Source organism: Alosa alosa, chromosome 24 (genome assembly GCF_017589495.1).
Source record: "Alosa alosa isolate M-15738 ecotype Scorff River chromosome 24, AALO_Geno_1.1, whole genome shotgun sequence".
In the NCBI taxonomy this organism is placed as follows: domain Eukaryota; kingdom Metazoa; phylum Chordata; class Actinopteri; order Clupeiformes; family Clupeidae; genus Alosa; species Alosa alosa.
This window is the reverse complement of record NC_063212.1, coordinates 23113990-23136663: the sequence shown is the minus strand read 5'-3', so window position 1 is coordinate 23136663 and position 22674 is coordinate 23113990. Positions and strand designations below refer to the sequence as shown.

Below are 22674 nucleotides of genomic sequence, written 5' to 3'. Positions count from 1 at the left end.
GAAAGGTCAGGTCAACAGACCAATCACAGCTCCTGGACAGTGCCAAGAACCCTTAGCATTCCGTGACCTATGACCCCTGAGAGGTCGAGGGGGAAGGGTGTGTAGGGAAATGAATGGGAGAATTTATGGAAGGCGAGTTTGTTGTTGGTTGAAGAGGACACTGCAGTGGTCAGTGTCCCTTTGAAATGTATTGTCATGGCAACAAGGTAGCCTGATTGTTTTGGTTTGAAGGAAAACAGTACAATGGTGTTTTCATGGGTTGGAAGAGGTTAATATGAGGCTCAACCACTGTTAGTACAACAGTTTCTCACCAGAAGACTACTTGCAGATGTAATTAGGTCATTAAGTAATTGAGTCTAAAAGAATAAACACAACTTGAAGATGGCTGAGAGTAATGTGATTGTGCAACCTACTAGACTGTTGGCCACAATAAAAGACTATTCACACTTTGCTGGTAATGTTAACAGAACCCTGTTCTTTGTGTTCTGCCTGTTTCTCTGTAGATGAGCAGTTAAGAGTGAAGTCCCCGTCCACCTCTCTTGGATCAGAGGCGCCATCATCCTCTCCTTCCTCCTCAGCGTCCCCTCCCTCCATGCAGGACTGCCACCCCCCCTTGGCCCCGAGGCCGTCCCCTGGGGGTCTACACGCTCCCTCCCTGCCCAGCGAGAGCTCCTCACCCCCCCACTGGCCCAACCACACGGCCCACCCGTACAGCACGGCGCTCCCCAACACCCACTCGTCCCTGTCGCCGGACTTCCCGCACCCGTCGCTGTCCTCGCAGACCCACTCCTCTCCGCCGGCCCAGACGAAAGCCAATCACGCGTCGGCCCGCCATCAGAGCCACGCCCACCACCCCCACTCCCACGCCGTCATGATGTCCCCTCAGCTTGCTATCTCCGCCACCACCACTACCTCCTCTTCCTCCTCCTCCTCCTCGTCCTCTCACGGGGCGGCCCCGCACCAGGGCAGCCCCAGCCCTGTCCAGCAGGCGCCCTCCAGTCCCCCCGCTGTCCTGCCCCCGGGGCAAATCCAGATGCCCCCGACGCTGGCGGTGCTGCTAGAGGAGCTGAGGGTCCTGCAGCAGAGGCAGATCCATCAGATGCAGATCACCGAGGAGATTTGCCGACAGGTGCTGCGGCTCGGCGAAGGTCTCAACGCTCCTCCCCAGGAGAGCACCCAGAGGCCAGGAGGCGCGCTGGTCAGTCGCCAGAGGTCGTCGTCATCGAACGGCGACAGCGGGTCCCCCTCCCCGCCGCACACGACGGCACCAGCGGTCTCCGCGGCGAGTTCTCTGCTGTCCAGCATGCCGTCGCTGCTGTCGCAGGCCTCGGCATCCAAGCTGAGCGTCTCCGCAGGCAACGGAAACAGAGCGCCGGCGCTCAGCACCGCGTCCTCATCCTCCGCTCTGTCCACCACCACGGCCTCCCTCTTCTCCTCGGCCGCCTCGCCCCTCTTCCTCTCCCACTGCCTGCCTGCTCGCTACCCCCTGGAGAAGCTGCCCAACGCATCCATGTTCGGCCATGCCAACGGCTTCGGGTTCTCTGCTGCAGCGCTGGCCGGAACCGGCCTGACCCACGAGCCCGCCGCGCCACTCAGCTCCGTGGTCGGGTCGTCCACCGGCTTGTCCAGTTCCGGGTCGTCCTCGACTTCTTCATCGACGACAGCGGCGACGACGACGGCAGTGGCATCATCCGGGCGGCAGCAGCACGCGTGCCGCTACTGCGGGAAGGTGCTGAGTAGCGACTCGTCGCTGCAGATCCACCTGCGCTCGCACACGGGCGAGCGTCCGTACCAGTGTCCAGTGTGCCTGAGCCGCTTCACCACGCGCGGCAACCTCAAGGCCCACTTCCTGCGCCACCGCGAGCAGAACCCCGAGCTCTCGCTCTCGCTGCTGCCGCCGGCGCTCTCCGAGCAGAGCCCAGCGGGGTCCGGCGGGGGCGGCTCCAGCAACGGGACCTCCTCCAGGAGCCGCAAGCGCCGCGCCGACCCCGAGGAGCCGTTCGGGATCAAAGGCGCCCTTGGCGTCCCCGAGAGCATGGCGCTGGGCTTCCTGTCCAGCTCGGCCGGTCGCGCCGCGGCGTCCTCGCTCCCGCTGCCCCCCAGCGTGGACCTGGCGCTGCTGTCCACCGCCCACTCGCTGCTGCAGCTGAACCGCGCGTCCTCAGCGGCCGCCGCGGCAACCACCACCAGCGTCCACTTCTCCTCGCCCTCCTCGTCCGCGTCGTCCGCCTCCAAAGGCGCCAAGCAGCAGCGCTTCGACGAGAACACCCCTCCGCACTCGGCGCTGCTCTCAGGCTCGCCGTACTCGCAGCTGGCGCACCTTCCCAAGATCCTCTTCCCCACGGCGGCGCACCACCACCCGGGCCTGGCCCTCCTGCACCCCCCTCCGCTGCCGTCCCCCCACGGGCAGCTGGCCTTCCCCTTCTCGCCGTACCCCAAACCCCAGGCCTCCTCGTCCCCCTCGTCCACCTCTCCGTCGCCTTCCTCCGCCACCTCGGACACCACCAAGCTGCAGCGGCTGGCGCAGAAGCTGGAGAAGCAGCCACAAGGGGGCGCCGATCGAGGAGGCGGGCGCAGCTCCAGTGGAACCCCGACCTCGATCTCGGTCACCGCCAGCCAGTCCAGCGATGTCACCTCCACGAGCTCGTCCTCTGCGTACCGGCGGGAGATGATGGCCGCGCTGGGCCTAAACCCGAACCTCGGCAGCGTCGCGTCCACCCCGCCGTCCTCCTCGCTGACACCGGTGCTGTCCCCTAACCAGTGCGGCGTGTGCCTGCGTGTGCTCAGCTGCCCCCGGGCACTGCGGCTACACCAGGCCACGCACCTCGGGGAGCGGCCGTTCCCGTGCAAGCTCTGCGGCCGCTCTTTCTCGACCAAGGGCAGCCTGCGAGCCCACGTGGCCACGCACCACTCGCGGCAGGCCAGCTCCCGGCCGCAGAACTCCTGCCCGCTGTGCCAGCGCAAGTTCACCAACGCTGTCGTGCTCCAGCACCACATCCGCATGCACCTTGGCGGGCAGATCCCGCCCGATGGCGGGAACGCCACGGGAGAGGAAGAGGAGGAGGCCGCCATCGCCGCCGCAGCGGTGGACAACCCCGAGGGCCTGCAGGTGGACGCTGCAGCAAACCTGAGCGCTGTTGCCTTGGGCAACGACCTTGTCCAGACCCAGCCTCTCGACCTGGGCAGCGCCAAGGTGGCTCTCTTGCTCTCGTCCGCACGTGACGGATCCGTTTCCAGAGAGACGTTGCCGGCCGACCTGAGCGTGAAATCCGACTCTGACCTGAGCAGCGTCTCTCCCGAGCCCAGCCCAGCTCTCTCGGACGAGAAGACCGAACAGGACGCCTTGTCTCTGGTGGTGCGGCCTCTGGTCCTCAGTGGTCCACCCATCACCTCCCCACCCACAACACAGCAGGACCAGAGCAGCGACACACTGACGTCTGATATCGCCGGCAGCTACAGTTCTACCTCTCGAGGTGTTCCGTCGAACGAGCATGCGCCCCACCAAGACGACGCGGAGGACGACATGGCCCCTTTGTCGCTGTGTGTCCGGCCGGACCGCTTGGACTCAGAGAACGTGTCCCTTGCTAAAAGCCCTGCTCTGGCAGTGAACACTGTGGTCAAGATCGCCGTGGTGACCACCGGGGACACCCCCAGCACGCTCACCCCTCCCTCTAGCCCCAGCTCTGACCGGGAGGCAAATGAGTCCAGACCGGACAAGAACACGTCCGCCCTGAAAACAGCCGAGTCAGCACCTGACGCTGTCGTTCCTGCGGCGATTCAAGATGGAACCCACGGCCCTGTAGAGGCGGAGGATGTGCCAATGAAGAAGGAGGAAGAGGAGGAGAAGAAGGAGGAGACGGCAAAGGAGATTCCGGAAGGTTCCTTGGCGGCGGCCGAGCCCAGAGGAGAGGAAGCGGAGGCGCCGGCGAGGCGCGAGGAGAACGTGAGTGACGACGGGAAAGGGACGGAAGGGACGGCCACCGCACAGCCGCTCACCCCGGTGAAAACGCCCAAAGCCTCGCGGCCAGAGAAGCCCTATAGCTGCAGCCAGTGTGGGAAAGAGTACGCCAGCCGCAGTGGCCTCAAGGTGAGACGTCTGGCCTCTGCTGTTGATTGATTGATTGATTGATTGATTGATACTTTATTCCTTTATAGGAAATTACTGTAGCTGTTTTAATTACCGTTTTGATTGTCTTTACAGACACTCAGGGCTGAAAGTTCTCAGGCTCTGTGCCTGAATTAAAGCGTGGTCCAGGCCATTTAAAGATTTGCAAATAGATAATCTTATACAGGCATATTATATATAGATATATATATAGCAAATTTCAAAAGTTTCAGATAACTTTAGGCACACAACAATAGTCTTTATTGTTATTTATATTTTAGCAAAAGCAACTATAAAGTGTAAACAATAGTCTTTATATGTTAATTTTATTTTAGCAAAAGCAACTATAAAGTGGGCAATAACATTCAAGCAACAGTGCAATATTAGATCTTAGAGTATCAATAAATAATATCTAATTGAAGTATCATATAACATATCAGATAGCTAGAGATAGAATTCAGGAACTTTCCAGAATCGTTTTCATTTATTCAACTCTCGTTGCGTGTGTTGCATTGTGTTCCACTGTATGTATTACATGATTTAACAGAACTGTTCTGTGTGCGTTCACAGGGACACATGAAGGTCCATGCTGGGTCGGTCAGCAATGGGCCTGCTGGGTCGGTCAGCCTTCCCCCCAGTGCTTCACGTGACCATGGGGAGAAGGGACCCCTCAAGTCTGGCAAGGACACTTTGGATGACCCAAGTGCAATCTCGACCAATAGCAGGCCAGCTGAGGATGATGTAGAGAAGCCATCAGCCAATAATTGTTTACCTGACGAGCCAATGGATACCTCCGGTGTTGCAGAGAAGGCAGAGTGATGTGAGGATATGGACTTAAATGGAATATGACTCGTTATGTTCTTGGAAATGTTTTTTTTTTTTTTACTGCTCTTTTGGTGGGAATGTATCTTGCTATTTGTAGATTAGAAATCGATCTTCCCTAGAGTGTTTACGTTAGGATTTTAAGGTATGTAGCGAAACTGTCAACATTAGTGCCTTTTATCTGAAGACAGTGAGATGATACTGAGACCAGGAAGGCCTACAGAGGTGAAAATGAACAAGGAGTCTCAATACAGAGTCGCGTGAACAATATAAGGTCTGTGTTTTAGGATCCTTACACCTAGGCTACACAGGGTCTGTAACTGAAGCGCTCCATTCACATAGCATACAAATAGTTGTGGAAGACTTGTTCAAACATAACACACCTCTATCATGTCTGGTGTAGCCAGGTCCATTGATTATAGTTGAAGCTAATTGTTGCAGCAGACACAACGCGAAACAGAACGCTTCAGGTACGTGACCAGTGTATCCTCCCTGTTATGATAACTAAAGCTTGAATGACCATTTTACCCCCTCCCCGCTCATCCCCATGAAGGTGAAAAAGGGATTGTCAGTTTGTTTACTCGGTTGCCATGGTGCTCTCTATTTGTGCTGCTATAGATTTGACTGCTGCCGTGTTTGTTGTTTTAAAGGGTCCACGAGGATACATAATGTTTACATCTGATGTTGTAAGGGATATGATGATGATGATGATGATGAAGAAAGACAATGACAAGAAACAATTGGCTTTCTTCCTGCATAAGTGAACTTGTAAATCTCTTGGCTAGACCTGTTGTGCTGGTTGTAAAGTTCCTCCAATGATTTAAAATATCAACTAAATGTGCAATAGGCAGCACTGCCATCATCAACAGCCTCTTCATACTGCAAGTCAAGTTTGACACACTCCCTGTGGAGGAATTTTCTAAATGCAGGGGATGTTAACAAGCATCCAAGCATTTAACTACTTTTAACTACTGTTCCATTCTACTCTGGTATGAGTGAAGGAATTGTCAAGAAGCAAGGGATACAAGTTTTGAAGAATATACTATATGGCTGTCCCATGCAGTTCCAAAGTTTTAAAACTACAGCCCCACCTGCATCATCTGCCTTGAAAGCAGTCCTGCCTATTGCACTGGCCAGTTTTTAACCAAGTTATGATCTTGAAAGCGACTTCCGGAGTCAACAGAAAGACACTGGGGATCGTGGCCAGACTGGAATGGCCATTCCAAATCTTGTCCTTCCTCTCACGAAGCACTTGAGAGATGATGTCTGTGCTTTCTGCTCCAGTTCCCGCACTGTACCCTACTTAGTTGTGGTAGTGTTTTTGTTTTATTTTTTGTTGTTGTTTGTTGTTTTTTTGGGGGTTTTTTGTTAAAAGAAGTTGTAGATGTTGTCGTGAAAAACGATTAAAGCTATGATGAATTGTCAGTTCTGCAAGACGTCTTATTTACGTATATATTGAGGAGCAGGAGGAGGATGCCGGGTGTGGTACATTTGTGAAGTTCTGTTGTGTGGCCATCTTGGTGGTGGTGATGTCATTGTCTGTAGTTTTTAGCCCAGGGGATTTCTCTTTCTCTGGACTGTCTTTGTTTTGGAGCCTTTCTGTTGACTAATTGTGCTCTTATTGAGGCAGTCTGTTCGCTTTCACCCGCCTCTCTTTCACAGGTCTGTGTGGTGAGTTTGTTTGTGTGTGTGTGTGTGTGTGTGTGTGTGTGTGTGTGTGTGTGTGTGTGTGTGAGTATGTGTGCAGGCTTATTTATGCGCTTATGTGACTCGAGCCATGCAATTGTCCATGCAGCTGTAGAGGCCCTTTCTCTCTCTCTCTCTTTATCTCTCACTCACCTCCCTCTCTCTATCCCCCCTCTCTCTCGCCCTCTGTTTCATACTCTTTCATACTCAGTCATTGAATTTCTCTTTCATTTTCACTCTTTCAGCCCCCCCCCCCCCCCACCCACCCATGTAATGGTGTAACACACAGGAAGCTCTAATCCTCACACAAAGCCACCCCCAGCCCCCACTACACCCCACTCCCCCCCTGGTTGTCTCTGAACAGGACAGGGGACTGTACGATAGCGACCTAGCCAGCTGTCCCCAAAATGGCTTCTAATCCACCCACTGCTGCGCTCCGGAAACCATGACAACCGGTAACCAAGGAGAGGAATGTGCGGGTTCCAAGAGAGAGTGAGAGTAAGACAATGGACCAGAAGAAGGCTTGTGTTAAAAGTTTGTCCACATGCACACTTTTTTTTAAAACCATCAGAGAGACAGACATGTCTCAATCAAAAAATACAAAACATGAAACTCTCAATCATAGATAGAAAAAATATATATGTTTTCGCAATTTAATAATATAGGTAACTGATTGTTTCTAATTAATATAGTGTATGAATATAGATCTGGTACTAAGGATGAAGACAGCTGGGTTCCATAGTTAAAAGTTTGTTGAACTGATACTAAGGCTCATTTTAGACACCAAACACACTGGGTACTAGTTTTTAACTTAAACATCGAAACTTGATCAAAGCAGCTTTAATTTGCAAACTAAAAAGCCTTTATTGTACCTTATATGTTCCAATTGATAAGGATTTGGCAGATCCAGATCACTCAGATAAACTCAGATAAAAGGCCTGAAGACTGTGCTGAAAGATGCACCTGGTGTGCAATGCATCCTTGACAGATTCTGAATGGCGAAGTCGTAGGACCATGAGTAAATTGTGTAATCAACCCGTTAATAGGATTTTGGGGTTGCTTCTTAGTGGCTTCCATTTAATCAGAGGCACTGACTCCTGCATGTGAGAAAATTAGCTGAGAGTAGCCTAACATCTTTCTCTATGCAAGTAACTCCATTGAAACTGTCTTACTGTAGTAAAAAATATATATCATATAAAATTATATATATATATATATACTGTATATATAACATCATTATCCTAGTACTCGTTTATTCATTCATGAATTACTCATTATTATCATTCATGAATTATTTATTTGCTTTGAATCTATTGAATTAAACTCAATCAAATAACTAATACAGTGTAGCCTACAGATGGTCTTCTTTAAACTGGTGTTTTTTTGAGCCTCAACTATTTTTTGTACTAAATAGGCCCTGTTAGTTTGCCTGACTGCCATCCTTCACCATGTAAGGTTTTTCCCATTCAGAAATGTTTTCTAATACTCGCATTTAGTTAATTTTGTACTGTAGGCTAAATTGACTCAACTCGACTGAAAAGCATGTTATGCTTGTACAACTCTTGTTTTAAAATATGTTATAGACACAGCTTGAGTTAAGAAGTCATGGAAAAAACATCAATCTGCATAGGCCATACCCTTACAAAAAATAACTGCACTAGGCTAAGTGTCAAAACTGCAGTTTTCGGAGAATCAAAAATGCTGTTTGAGAGAAATGACATGCAGTTCATATGCAGGAATGCAATACATTGCACTAGTACTGCACTTTATTGAAATAAAAGGCAATATTTTCGACATCAAAATATTACTGTTGGTGTGCTGCATTGTACTTCTGTTTCATAACCTCCGGTTTTGTTTTTGTAATTGCATCATGAGGCGAGATAGGTAAGGCAGCTTTGATTGACAGAAACTGAAATACAGAAAGGGCTAAACACCTGCTTGGCCTACCACCGCAAGGGGGAGACAGAAGACTTTGGCGATATGAGCAATAAGAGCGTGGGAAAGCATCCGTGGCAAGTGGTAACAGAATCAGAGCAGACGAGGGCGCAGTAACCTTGAAATTAACCATGCCTTGGGCGACCGGTTTATTAAAATTGTTTGAAATTGTCGGAATGTTGACTTTCTGCCTTTCCAGTTACCTTCACATCGTATTTAGACTAGGCCTACACCAAAATAGGTTACTAAGGTTTAAAGTTGAGCTTCCGAGTTGACAAGTTAGTCTTCAATAGAAATGGACCAGCACAAAAAACGTATGTATGCGTTAGTAGTTTACTGTGGGCTATCTATTTATAGGCGTTTATTGAAATATGCGATGAAGAAGGCTATACGGCAGCCACAGAAGGAGAAAAACCTGTGGCAAAAGTGGTCTTCACCTCCGGCGTCTTCGGCCCTCCCCCTCGTGTGTGTGTGTGTGTGGTGTGCGCGCGTGTGAGAAAGCAGAAGCGACTCCGCTTATTAAAACGGCATAGCCTAGCCTACACCTTCGGAGTCAGCGTAGGCCAGGAGAAAGAGGCGTTCGAGGCTTAACACAAGAAAAAGAATAGCTAAAAACAGCCAACATAGGCTGTGTCTGCGCATTCAAACAGGTATTCACTTTGAGTGTGTTGCAAGTGGCAAGACAACGAGGATGACGGCTGGTCAAATCAGTGCAGTGCCATGAGAATGTCATTCGCGGTCAATCACAGCTGCAACTAATAGAATAATCGCTACCTGTTGAACGGTCAAAGGTAAGAAGACCATTATCAGTGGATCTGTTTGCATTCCGTGCTTTAATGTGAGTAGCAATTGGACACTGATAGCTGATGTTCTTTTAGACAGCCTACGATGTTATAGCAGTGGAAGAGTTCTAGGTAATTTGTCGTATGGAAGTGCTTACCACCATCCAAAAGTGGATCTCAGTAAGGGAAAACCTACAGATTATGTTATCGCACTGTCAAATTTCTGTCACACCTTAGGCTACAGCAACAACCACATTTATCTGCTAGAAATGTCTGTCCACTTGTTGAATTCACTGCTGGCACTAGTGACATTCACTCACCCTCTACTTGACATATGGTGTACAGGATTTAACCTTTAGAGGTACTTTATGCTATTTTTATGATGTATGTGGTCTTATCACACAGCATTGTGGACCTTGGACTCCTTCTGCTCTCCTCTGATGACAGTGCTTTGTGCTATCACTAGTCACGTGTGCAGCCCCGATCTCTCCCATTGACCTTGCCTGTTCTTCACTGTCTCATCTTCTGTCCTTGTTTGTCTGTCCTTTCATCCTTTTCTCTAGTAGTGACACCCCCATCTCTCTCTCTATCTCTCTCTCTCTCTCCCCTCCTCTCTCTCGCTCTCACTTACACACACACATTTCCAACTGTTATTGTTGATTCTGTGTGTGTGTGTCAGTGTGTGAGAGAGAGAGAGAGAGAGAGAGATTGTGTGTGTGTGTGTGTGTCAGAGAGAGAGAGAGAGAGAGAGATTGTGTGTGTGTGAGAGTGAGTGAGTGGGAGCAATACTCGGCCAGTACAGCTTTTCGGCATACTCTCCTCTGTCTTCTCTTCATGCTGACTAACATTTATTAGTGAATCTCTTGCTGATGTGATACGTGTTCTTGGATTTTAACAACAACAACACATTACATTTATATAGCACTTTTCACAGCACTCAAAGAGTTCACAGTGAAGGGGAAACCTCACTAATCACCACCAATGCTGGGGCAGCCGTGGCCTACTGGTTAGTGCTTCAGACTTGTAACCGGAGGGTTGCCAGTTAGAACCCCGACCAGTAGGAAGTGGCTATAGTGCCCTTGAGCAAGGCACCTAACCCCTCACTGCTCCCCGAGCAACGCTGTAGCAGGCAGCTCACTGTGTCGGGATTAATGTGTACTATAGATAGATACATACATACATACATACATACATACTTTATTGATCCCCAAGGGGAAATTGAAGGTCTCAGTAGCATACAGACATCACACACAACATTCACTAACAGAAGAAAAAGTAATTAAAAGTATATAATATAAAAAACAAAACTAAGCAATAAGGACAGTAGAAGATAAAGAATATACTAAAATACAAATTATACTAAATAACTCTAAATCAAGTCTAAAACAGTATCCACATAGTGGGTGATTAAGCATGAGGCGCTTGTAATGACTGAGGCAGGGACTGAGCAGTGTGTTCACTGTTTGCTGAGTGTGTTTCACTAATTTACGGATTGGGATAAATTGCAGAGACCAAATTTCCCTCACGGGATCAAAAGAGTATATATACTTATACTTATACTTGCTTATACTTACTCAATGTGTAGCACCCACCTGGGTGATGCACGGCAGCCATTATGCGCCAGAATGCTCACCACACACCAGAGAGTGAGAGAGTGAATGAGCCAATTACACTGAGGGGATGATTAGGGGGCCAGGTTGAATGAGCCAGGTTGGGAATTTAGCCAGGACTATGGGGAACCCCCTACTTTTTGTGATCCCATGATAAGTGCCATGGGATCTTTAATGACCACAGCGAGTCAGTACCCCTGTTTAAGGTCTCAGCCAAAGGACCGCATCTCTTGCAGAACACTGTATATACCCTCTGTGGGCATTGGGATCGATATGCCTTTGAGTCATACACATATGAGAATGATAGATATGTACCCAAGAATTAACAAGATTACTCAGCGCTGTTTAAATTGAACCATTTTGAATATTTACACACACACAAAAAAAGTTCAAAGAAAATACATTTTACCTTGAATGTTCGTCACTGTTTGCCAAATTAAACCGCACCTCAGATTTAGACTAGAATGAGACCAGACCCAGATTCAGACCAGATCCAGTTTACATTCAGACCGGAGTCAGACCAGACTCTAATCAGTTCTTGGTCAAATCCGATCCAGTGTCTGCTAGTCCCTTCAGCTGATTAGCATGCTTTACCAGATGCAGCTCTGCAACCAGACTAAGTTTGCTTCCGTGGGAAACATGTGAAGCACAGGGCAGCTTGCTGATCAGAAGAGTGCGCCTTGTGGCTTGAGTGTGCACGTGAGTTTGTGTCAGTGTGTGTGAGTGAGAGTGTGTGTGGGGGGTGAATGAGCAAGTGAATGAATCAGTTGTTCTCTTCTTGTGTGTGGGAAAATGCATGTGTGTCTGTGTCTGTGTCTGTGTGTCTCTGTTCAGTAATATAGACCCCTAAATATATTTAGCCTTAGCCTTTTACACTTCTTTGATCGCTGTATAAAGACTAATGAAATCAGACACCTCTGTAAGACATTTAACGGAACTGTGCGACACAAGAAAAACAGAGAAAATGTAGTTCCACATGACGTTCAATCTGTTTGTGATCCAGACTGGTATTTATCTGTGTCCATGCAGCCAACCGTGAAAAGCTACTTACCCAAGGCACTAATGGTTCTCATATAGCCATCTGGAGGATGTGGCAATAAACAGTGTCCATGTTTGTTTGTCAGGTTAACAGGGAAGAGGAGTATTTTCTCCAGGTATTCCATAGCCTGGCTGACACTAGACCGATTCTCAAAAAAGATTTGGTCTGGGGACCCTTCTTTCACTTCCAATTTCCAAGGGGCATTATCATCAGTGTAATTAAACTTAATTTGGTACATTAAACTCTTACCAAATCTTTTCTGATGTACAGTAAAGGTATCTTTTTTGTAAATGACAGTGAAGTGCAGTTGTTTATGCAATTCCAAAGAAGCTATTCAGACAGTCATTTAAAGCTGCAGTTGGCAAGATTTGTTTGATCATATTCACTGAAACCACTATGCACTATGCTCTGACAGAACACCATAAATCAGTCGGTTTTGGGGGAAAAAAATGAGGGAGTTCTCGATGGTAGTGGGGGAGGGGCATGAGAGTTGCAAACATTAAAATTTTGGCTAAGTCCTCTCAATCTGTCAGACTTGCCAACTGCAGCTTTAATACTGATGCCCTCAGTAGAGTCTTCGCTGTTCAACAGCGCTCCTAACCAACATCCTCTGCCATTCATCGTTTAAAGCGGTTGTGATTGATTCCAGGGTTTCCATTTTGGAAATAGTTTTTAATAGGACGATCTGTTGAGCAAATTTAGGTACACTCACCGATTTGTCTGGGTTCACCCAGGCTAGGTATTCCATGTACTTAGGCAGAAATATAATTACGTGGAGTAACATTGCAATGGCACTTAATTAACTGCATCTCTGTCTTTCCTCTGGTCCACAGATGACATCGTAACTATGCTCACTGGACCTGACCACTGAAGACTGAGACTGTTGTGATAGGACTCTTTTGTGACTGATAGTCATCTGGACCAATAGCAATCAACACCTTGGACTAGTATATAACCAGTAAATTGGACCAATAAGTTACCAGTTCCACATCCCCAACCCACTCTACCTGGACTCATGGCTTCTTATAGCCCCGCCCTTACGCAGGAATCACCGGCAGAGGTGACCAATGGCACGGGCCCATTGAAGTCAGGTGACTCGCAGGAGTCCATGAAGTTGAAGAAGGAGATCTCGCTGCTGAACGGCGTCTGTCTGATCGTGGGCAACATGATTGGCTCGGGCATCTTCGTGTCGCCCGTGGGCGTGCTGATGTACAGCGGCTCGTACGGCCTCTCGCTGGTCATCTGGGCGCTGGGCGGCATCTTCTCGGTCTTTGGCGCCCTCTGCTACGCCGAGCTGGGCACCACCATCACCAAGTCGGGCGCCAGCTACGCCTACATCCTGGAGGCCTTCGGAGGCTTCCTGGCCTTCATCCGCCTGTGGACGTCGCTGCTCATCATCGAGCCCACCAGTCAGGCGGTCATCGCCATCACCTTCTCCAACTACATGGTGCAGCCCATCTTCCCAACATGCATTGCTCCCTACTCTGCTAACCGCCTGCTGGCTGCAGCCTGCATCTGTAAGTGCACCCAGTGTGTGTGTGTGTGTGTGTGCGCGCGTGTGCGTGCGTGTGGGTCTGTGTGTGATGGTGTTGGTCATCTGCCCTACCTGCATCGCTCTCAACTGCCTGCTGGCTGCGGCCTGCATCTGTAAGTGCACCCTTTGTGTGTGTGTGTGTGTGTGTGTGTGTGTGTGTGTCTGTGTGTGTCTCTGTGTCTGTATGTGTGTGTACACGCGTGTGCATTTGTAGGCTCCATAGACTTCAGCACTGGCCCAAATGAACCCAAAAGAGGTCAAAATATGCACTGCAGGAGCCAGATTAGACCCTGTCTATACTCCTGAGGAACCAGCCAATGAGGATGTGATCTGTCTGTGCATCATGTCTCATTATGGTGACCATTTGAATTTATATACTGTGGGCCAAATATAACAATATTTTTGTGATCAGACCTAGAATGTGAAGTTTACTTTAGGTATCCCAGAATTGTCTTACAGCGGAAAACGTAATAATGGGTATCTCTTTGTTCCTATGGTCTTCCACACACTGCTCACTCTGTTGGCTTGGTTACTCTCCCCATTCCACTGTTCTAGAGCAGCGCAGACTAAGAGCCTAATAAAATGAAGGTATGTGATGTTTGCAGCTAGGCTGCAGATGGCCTAATCACTTCTTAAGTGCCCAAGGGCCATAAAGAGAGATGCCAGAGGAAAGCCTAACAATAAATGATTATAAAAAGTCGTGGAGAAAACAGTGAGAGAGAGTGTGACAGAGATAAAGAGAGAGAGAGAGAGAGAGAGAGAGGATGGATGCATGATGGAGTGATAGGGAGGGCGTGAAGAAAAGAGAATTTTGATTTAACATCTCTTTATGGGAACATTGAACTCAATATGCATTAACAACCCGCATTACTAACGACAGAACAGCAAGAGAGAGAGAGAGAGAGAGAGAGGACCGGGAGGGTACACCGGGTACATAACTGAAGCGTTCGATTTGCATAGCATCTGCTACAGCAATTAGCTTCCTCTGTAATCAATGGATGCATATAACCAGAACTCTAAAAATGTAACCAGTCTTCTAGAAATATTGTTTAGCTCCGCGAACGGAGTGCTTCAGGTGCGTGGTGTGTACCCCGGGCCTTAAAGTGAGACAGTCATAAAGGCAATATCTTTTCAAAATGAAATAAAATAAACCAATTACATGTGTAAAGCAATATAGTATAAAGCCATACAGGTTTAAAGAAAACAAATAAAATAATACAATTATGTGAATAAAATCAGTACAATTGTAAATAGATTATCACATCATTTCCTACAGAGATATGTTTTGAGAAGTAGACTATAGCTACTTTCTGACATAGGTGTAAGTCTGCATGTTCTGCGGCTATCAAGCGGTTGGGCCGTGTATCTGAACAATATAACCGGACATTTAGAACTCCAAACTTAGCCGGCTCTTACACTACTCCCCTCCTAGTATTTCCGACGGATATTATTGGAATTTCTGGGAAAGCTCTTGACTGGTTTGAATTTTACCTTAAAGGGCGTTCTTTCAACGTGTCTTGGCAGGGACAGGTATCAAAGTCTCATGACTTTACCACAGGTGTGCCTCAGGGATCAGTATTAGGACCCTTGCTTTTCTGTATTAACACCACTTCCTTAGGTGAGACCATTCGCTCCCATGGATTTGACTATCACTGTTATGCAGACAACACTCAACTTTACCTGTCTTTCCCACCTGATGACTCTAGCGTTTCTCACCGGAATTCTGCATGCCTTAAAGGAACACGCCACCCAATGTCAGTAGTAATATATGTTCTTATCTTAACTTTCATGAGTTGAGTCATACCTCTCCCGTGTCGGTACGTGCACTCAAACGCTCTGGTGCGCGGCGCGAATGTGTTAGCATGTTGCTATGCTAGCGGGCTCAGACATAGCCATAGAGAGAGGAAGATGGCAGTAATGAAAAACATCCACGTTTTCCCTACTTAAATACAGTTGCACGAGTAGTTGATAAAAATGTGTAAGGTCACACAACATGAAACGTGGCGATTTTCCAAGCAAATAAACAGGAGAACTACAATGTGTGGCACAATAGCACTTGGAAGTACTTCGACCTAGCGTAGTAATATTAATTAACACCTAATTGTAGATCCTATCCAACACAGAGTTTAGAATCCATGCTTGATCGACCCCTCAGCCTCCCCCTCCCCGCTGAGCAAGAGAGAGAGAGAGGCAAACACACTAGAGATGCACGGGTGGGCTATTATTTCAAGCGTAACTGCATAGCAAAACTTATCATCCATCCGCCATCCATCCACACCAAAGTGTTTTGACCAATTTTCAAAACCGCACCCGTCTGCCATCCGCTGGTTGTTTTAATGTATATGGGTGATGCGGCGCTGCTGACGTGAGGTTAGAAAGCTCTTGCCTGTTCTAGAAAGACTGATCCAATGCAGCAAATCTAAGGCTAAAGTCCTACATTGGCTATATTGTAGCCTATCCCCAGAATATCATCAGCAAAACTCAGTCTCTGTCTCGCAAAACAGTCTCCAAATAAAACGCACATCGGCCTGTAGCCTACAATTTTATCATTGTAATAAAAAATGCAATTTGGCACATAATTTCAACATGTTTAGTTTATTGGTTTTGTTTGACAGGGACCATGCATAGAATAGCTTCTATACCAGGGTTAGCTAAATAGCTAATTTGCACCTGTAGTCCCTGGGCAGGATGTTCAATCACAGTAAAAACATAAACAAACACAGACATGAAAAGACAACAAGATAAACATTATGAATAGAAGAAAAACTAAATGAAAAACAAAGATCAATGATCACAAGCGTGATTGTCCTTCAGCCATGTCTTTAAAGACTTTTTAAAACTTTTAAAACTTAGAGTCTCTGATTTGGAGTGGGATTGAGTTCCAATTTCTAGTTGCTTGATATGAAAATGCTGATTGGCCAAAAGTGGTCTTTTTGAATGTAGTGTAACAGTCTCCTCTCATTGCAGCCCTAGATACCCTAACATTGTCTCTACAGAATGACACACATTGCTTAAGTGGTGGTGGTGCAAGATCATGGGTCAATTTGTACGTCAGAGAACCAAATAAAACTGTCAAATGTTAACAGGCTATGTTTTTTTTTTTATAATAGTACAGTGGTGATCATTTCTTGGTTTTTTTATCAAGCACTTTCACAGCCTGTTTGTATAGAGAGTACAATGGTTTCAGAGTGGTCACACCTGCCTGGGACCAGCTTGTAGCACAATAGGACAAATGGCAGAAAATCATTGAGTGCATAAACAGTTTAGCAGCATATAAGGGTAATTGATGTCTAATATGTCTAAAAGTAATCAAACTCGCTCTAACATTTCTAGATATCTTCTTAATATGCTTTCTGAAATTTAAATTGTAATCAATGATTATGCACAGGTATTTAAAGTTGTCAACAATTTTGATCACCTCTCCTTTGACCAAATGTCAGGTTGTTGCTGTGCATTTTCCTTTTTAGAGAAATACATAGCAACAGTTTTACTTACATTGAGAGTCAGACAGCTACTAGTTAGCCAATCTGACACTTTATTTAGGACTGCAGTGAGTTTTAAAGCAGCCTGTTCTCTATTTTTGGTACGCGTATAGATTGCTGTATCGTCTGCATACATTTGGATATTCACATCTGGGCAAATCAGAAGGAGGTCATTAATATATAAACTAAATAAAATTGGTCCTAAAATTGATCCCTGTGGGACTCCAATGGTACTGTTGGCAAAGGAAGAGCATACATCATTAATTCTGGTGCACTGCTTCCTTGAATCTAAATAAGACTCTATCCATGTCAGAGCTTTAGTGGAAAAATTAAATAAGATAACTTTGACAACAGAACATTATGATTCACGGTGTCAAAAGCTTTTCTGAAATCAAGGAAAACCGCACCAACAACACCCCCATTATCAAGGCTGGATTTAATTTGCTCAATAAAGTAACAGTTTGCTGTCTCAGTTGAGTGGTTCTTTCTAAAACCAAATTGCATAGGGTGCAGTGGAGAATGGCCCTGATTTAAATGGTCCATCAACAGGTCACACACTATCCTTTCACTCACTTTAGAAATGACAGGGAGTATACTGATAGGTCTGTAGTTGGTAACATCAGTTACATCACCAGCCTTATAAACAGGAGTTATTGCTGCTGTTTTCCAGGCCATAGGAAAAAAACTATGATTAAAAGACAGGTTGACCAGATGTGTTATTGGAGTGGAGAGGATATATTTATACTTCTTCACAAATGCACAATCACAATCAAAAACATCTTTAGCCTTTGAGTTCTTAACTCATTGAATGCTAAGCTGTTTTCGGAAGCTAAAACAGTGGCTAGTTTTCATCAAAATCGCTGTTTTTTTTCTAGAAATGGAGATATAACGTCTTTCATGAAATATGAAGTGTAAACTTTCCGGGAAGTGATCAGCGAGACTGCCACCTAGTGATAGACCCACGAAAATGGCCTGGTTTTGAGCTGCCGTGCATGCGTCACTGATTCGACCCAAAGCAGCAACCGAGTTATGATAAAATGTCCAGATTGTGCGTTTTCATGAGTTTTCGATCATCATATATTTCATTTCCATTCATCACAGAGTTCCCAAAATCACATATAAGGTGTGTTTAGAGTGTCTAGTTTCGTAATTAAAAAGCTAAAAAAACGTAATATTACGTTTTTGGCACTCAACGCATGGGAAGGAAAAGGCACTCAATGAGTTAAGGTGGCCTATGGTTTTAACTATAGAGGATTCTGTGACCTCAGATATGTTAAAAAGTGGGAGATTGTCATTTGGTGGTGTGATGCACTTCTCTCTGGGTCCAAATCCTTTTGCTAAATCTTGCACAGAATCAATAAAATAAGTATTAAACTCAGGACAGATTTTGACTTTATCTTGTGTTAATGTGCCCTGTACTTGTAGCTCAAGCCTTTTATCTCTGTTACTATTATGATCCTTTTTAAGGACCATATTAATGTTTTTCCAAGTTTGCCTGCTATTTCCCTTGGAGTCCCTTGGAGTCCTTAACATTATAATGTTGATAAAAAAAATTTGCTTTTGATTTTCTAAGTTCTTTTACAACTTTGTTGCGCAATTGTTGAAAGGTTCTTCTATCATGGGCTAACCCAGACCTAACTGCAGTTTTTAATGCATAGTCCCTCTGCCTCATTAAAGCCCATACTTGTTCACTGAGCCAGGGCAAGTTTTGCTTTTTCCTAGAGTAAATTATATTTTTACTGAATTCACTTTTAACTTATCATAGTCATTAAGCTCTCAGAAGCATCATCAACTCTATCTGTGGCAAGCAACTCACTCCAAGAAAGTTGTCTGAATTGGCTTTCAAAATCATTGATAAGCCGTTTTGGTATGATGTTGAAGACCTTTTTACTTTCCTGTTGATACTTAAACCTTTGCTTAGTTAGTTTCCTGGAAATCAGTGTCAAATTGTGATCTGATAGTTAAGTCAGAAAATTAAAAGTTTAAATATTAGATCAATCTGCTTTTGGGACGATGAAGTGATTCTAGTGGGGCCTTGGACTAATTTTGTTAAATCAAATTGGTTTGTAATATCTGAGTTTCCTTTTTTCTTTTTGATTTCTCCATCCAGTTTATGTTAAAATCACCAAGTAAAAGTAGTTCTTTGTTTCTGTCAAATTCTTTCAAAATATTTCTCAAGTATTCATAAAACTTAGAATTAGATGAAGGTGGTCTGTACAAATAACAGTAAAAGACATGTTGGCAGATAGGACCATTCGTACTGCCATACATTCCATATCCATACAGTTCAGATCAACTTCTTTGCAGTTAATGTGGTTTTTGACATACAGCCCGCCTCCTCTGCCAGTCTTTCTATCTTTTCTAAAAACATTATAACCAGATACAATATATGCTGTGTCAGGTGATGAGTCCGTGAGCCATGATTCAGACAAATAAAGAAAATCTAGATTTGAGTCCATGAGCAGTTTTTCCGAGTTGCTCCGTTTTAGAAGCGACACTTCGGATGTTTAAATGCCCCCTGAGTAGTCCCTTGGGCTTTGGGTCCCATAGAACTTTCGCATGGTTGGATGTTTGAAGAAGCAGAAAGTTGTGTTGTTTGTGATTAGGAATTTTACTACACACTGGGAGCACTCCAGTCACATTTGTTAGTGTGACAGGTTTCGAGAAAGATGGATTATTGTCACTTCGCTGGGGCAACTCGAAATTAGTCGGATCAACAGTACCTTGTTTGATGGACGCAATAACGCGCCATGGTTCCCTATAGTAGCCAGAATTCAATTAAAATCTCTTACTCTTTGGCCTATAGGACACTGACTGGATCTGCTCCTAGTTATTATAATTCAATAATCAAGACGTACATCCCCAACCGCCTACTGTGGTCTTCTGATGAGCGTCTGTTGTGTCGACCAGTCATAAACACTAGGTCTAATTCAAGACTCTTTTCCTCAGTGGTTCCATGTTGGTGGAATGAATTGCCCAGTGCTCTCCGTTCCTGTGATAGTTTTGGGTCGTTTAAGAGGGGTCTTAAGTAGGGCTGGGCAATAAAACGATAGCGATATATATTGCAATAGACATGTAATCGATATCAATAAAAAATATGTTCGATAGAACATTCGATAATTAAAATCAACGCACACCTTCCGCCTTAAACGTTCCACATACTCGACGCACCCGACCTGTTGCGCGACAATGTGACGTCACAGAAGCGCCGTAACCATTTATACTCGCGCGTCGTGGTCACGACACTAGTTGCAATATTCTCCTGAACAGAGGTGTCGCTGTTGTGAAAAGATTAATACAGCAGAAGAAGCTGCATTAAGAAACACTAGTAGCAGAGAATGTAAACGGGCTCTGCTATTAGCTAGCGTCTGTGATGGTACTTCAGACTTTGGTTGCTACTATTTACACCATCATTATCATCTAGTTTCCAAGGTGTGCGCACAGATAGATAGATAGATAGATAGATAGATAGATAGATAGATAGATAGATAGATAGATAGATACTTTAGTCATCCCGAGGGAAATTTTAATAATTTAAACAGTTTAGTTAGCTGGCTAGCTAGCTAGCAGCTGGCTGAGTTTGTGTAATTTCCTGAAGTGGAAAGAGATTTTGTTCAGGCCTTAATAGATATCCTTTGTTTGAAAATAAATCGTTTCTATTCTTTCCTCTTAATTCCATGTGTTGCAACTCTCGCTGGTAACTTTATTAACTTATCCAGCAAACTATTACAAATTCACGACTGTAACAAAACACTGCAACTCTCGCTTGCCCTCGAACTAGTCCATCTTCCTGTTTCCGCTTTGTGTGAGTGGTGCGCTACCTGGCGCTACCTGGCTAAAATCCTGGCGCGCCAGCAAGATCTACGTCATTTTGACGTCACGGTGTCGCGCTACCGGTCGGGTGTGTCGAGTATGTAGAACGCCTTACGCTGTCCACAGGCGCGCGGGAACAAATTTTTGACCAGGGATGCTGAATAACAAAATAATGGATGTCCAACGATTTCTCCCCTAGCATGATTCGAAGTTAGACAGCTAAATACGCCATTTCAGTGCGGTGTATGAGTAGGCCTAAGAGCGAGAAGTTTTATAATGCCCTGGGCAGCCACATTCCACTGCAACTATGCGCAACACTTCCCACTCCGACTCATCAATAAAAACTGCGCGCACACACACCAGAGCCATAGAAGCGCACTTGACTTTACATCTTTAAACTATTTCAGTATATTGCTTTTCTGATTGTCAAAACCACACCAGAGATGTTTGGCTTGAAAATATATGCTAATTAGGCTGCAATGACCTACAATGGCAAACAATTTCTGAGTAGCCTAACTTATGGCGTCTCCACTCCACAGCAAAAGTGTCCTAACCACGTTACAGCGGTTTCTATCTGAGCAACTCCAATAGTGAAAGGATATCAGTGTCATATTTCGGCGGCACTAGCTAAGCTGTCGTTGAACTCGAGATGACATGTCTACTGATAGGCAACAGGTCTCACCAACACGAAATTCTAATTGCAAAAGATGCATCCTACCTCATCTGTTGTAGTTAAGTATTCGAAATTGGGCTTTTCACAATCCAATGATATATCCAAAGTGCAAACTAGTTGGTGATGGTCTATGAAAACTGCCAGTATGCATGCTACACAGAGTTCTGACAGGGCTGTGCATGGCCTAATAAGCCGGCAAGATATAACCCACGATCGCCATGGTTTCGTTGTCAATTTGTGTTTGTGGTAATAATGACAGAATATAAAACCATCTGTATCTTACGATCTTTATCATTCTTGACAGATCACCAGCCTCCTCTAGATGGTCATATGCATAGTTAGCCTATACCTTTAGTTTGCATTTACATTTTAAACACAAATCTATTGTCTTTTGCCGGGAGAGAAAAAAAATCCTGTATTCTTTTCTGTAGCCTAATATTCTTTTCTCGAAGTCAACTAGCCTGCTTGCAACGTCACTTTCACTTCTATAACGTTTAATCTATGGATAGCTATATTCAAAGCTATCCATAACCTTTTTTGCTATTTGCCTATTTGATATACAACAAATATAATGACAAACTGTGAATGTGTAGGCCTAGGCCTCAGCCCTCAGCACCCACCTTCCCACCCCCTTGGTTGTCCATAAATAAATAGGATAAATATATCTTGCATTGTATGTGCAACTCTGCCAGAGTAGGCGATAGAAGTAGGCCTACCTCAACACAGACTCTCAATGAGTCCTTGCCCTGTGCACTCTCTCTCCCTTCTCAACAGGCGCATCCCTCCTCAGCATGCACATGTAATCCAAACATTCACAATCTTGCAAGACAACTGGCTAAATTGCTATTAAATCCGGTTAGCATCATTAGCAGCTGCACGAATTTGTTCAAAACTGTTGCATTCAAATTGACTGCTAAGTTAATCATCTCAATCCCGATGCAAATGGAAAAGTATTTTCCAAGACTCAAACGGGCCTGTCCCAAGTAGAAAAAGTATTCATTTGAAACTTAAACACACGTGGGGAAACTGAACAGTCTTACCAGTAGACTATGATAAACTAGCAAATTAAGCTACTTTGTTTACAATATTTCCAGGCTTCAACCAGTGCTGCTTTTCAAAAAAATCAATAATTATCGATATCGACTGATATGAAATACTTATATCGTGATACAGTTTTCAGCCATATCGCCCAG

At 45.6% G+C, this 22674-nt stretch overlaps 2 protein-coding genes across 9 annotated transcripts in view; one reads left to right on the top strand and one right to left on the bottom strand.

Annotated features, from left to right (window-relative positions):
* Window positions 1–22674, bottom strand: part of LOC125289319 (macrophage mannose receptor 1-like) — a 578909-nt gene that overhangs the window by 445712 nt on the left and 110523 nt on the right. The gene's annotated exons all lie outside the window — the stretch shown is intronic.
* The window catches only part of LOC125289843 (Y+L amino acid transporter 2-like), a 54305-nt gene that overhangs the window by 8532 nt on the left and 23099 nt on the right, over window positions 1–22674 (top strand). For 5 of the 8 annotated variants that reach the window (XM_048236920.1, XM_048236918.1, XM_048236917.1 and 2 more), the window contains 3 exons: window positions 504–4087; window positions 4676–4925; window positions 12813–12986. In XM_048236920.1, coding sequence (XP_048092877.1) covers window positions 504–4087; window positions 4676–4924 — 3833 coding nt within the window. In that variant the 3' untranslated portion in view covers window position 4925; window positions 12813–12986. Of the gene's footprint in view, window positions 1–503; window positions 4088–4675; window positions 4926–9061; window positions 9340–9366; window positions 9387–12812; window positions 13497–22674 lie in introns of those variants that run through there. The other 3 variants (XM_048236922.1, XM_048236924.1, XM_048236923.1) reach the window with 3 other exon arrangements.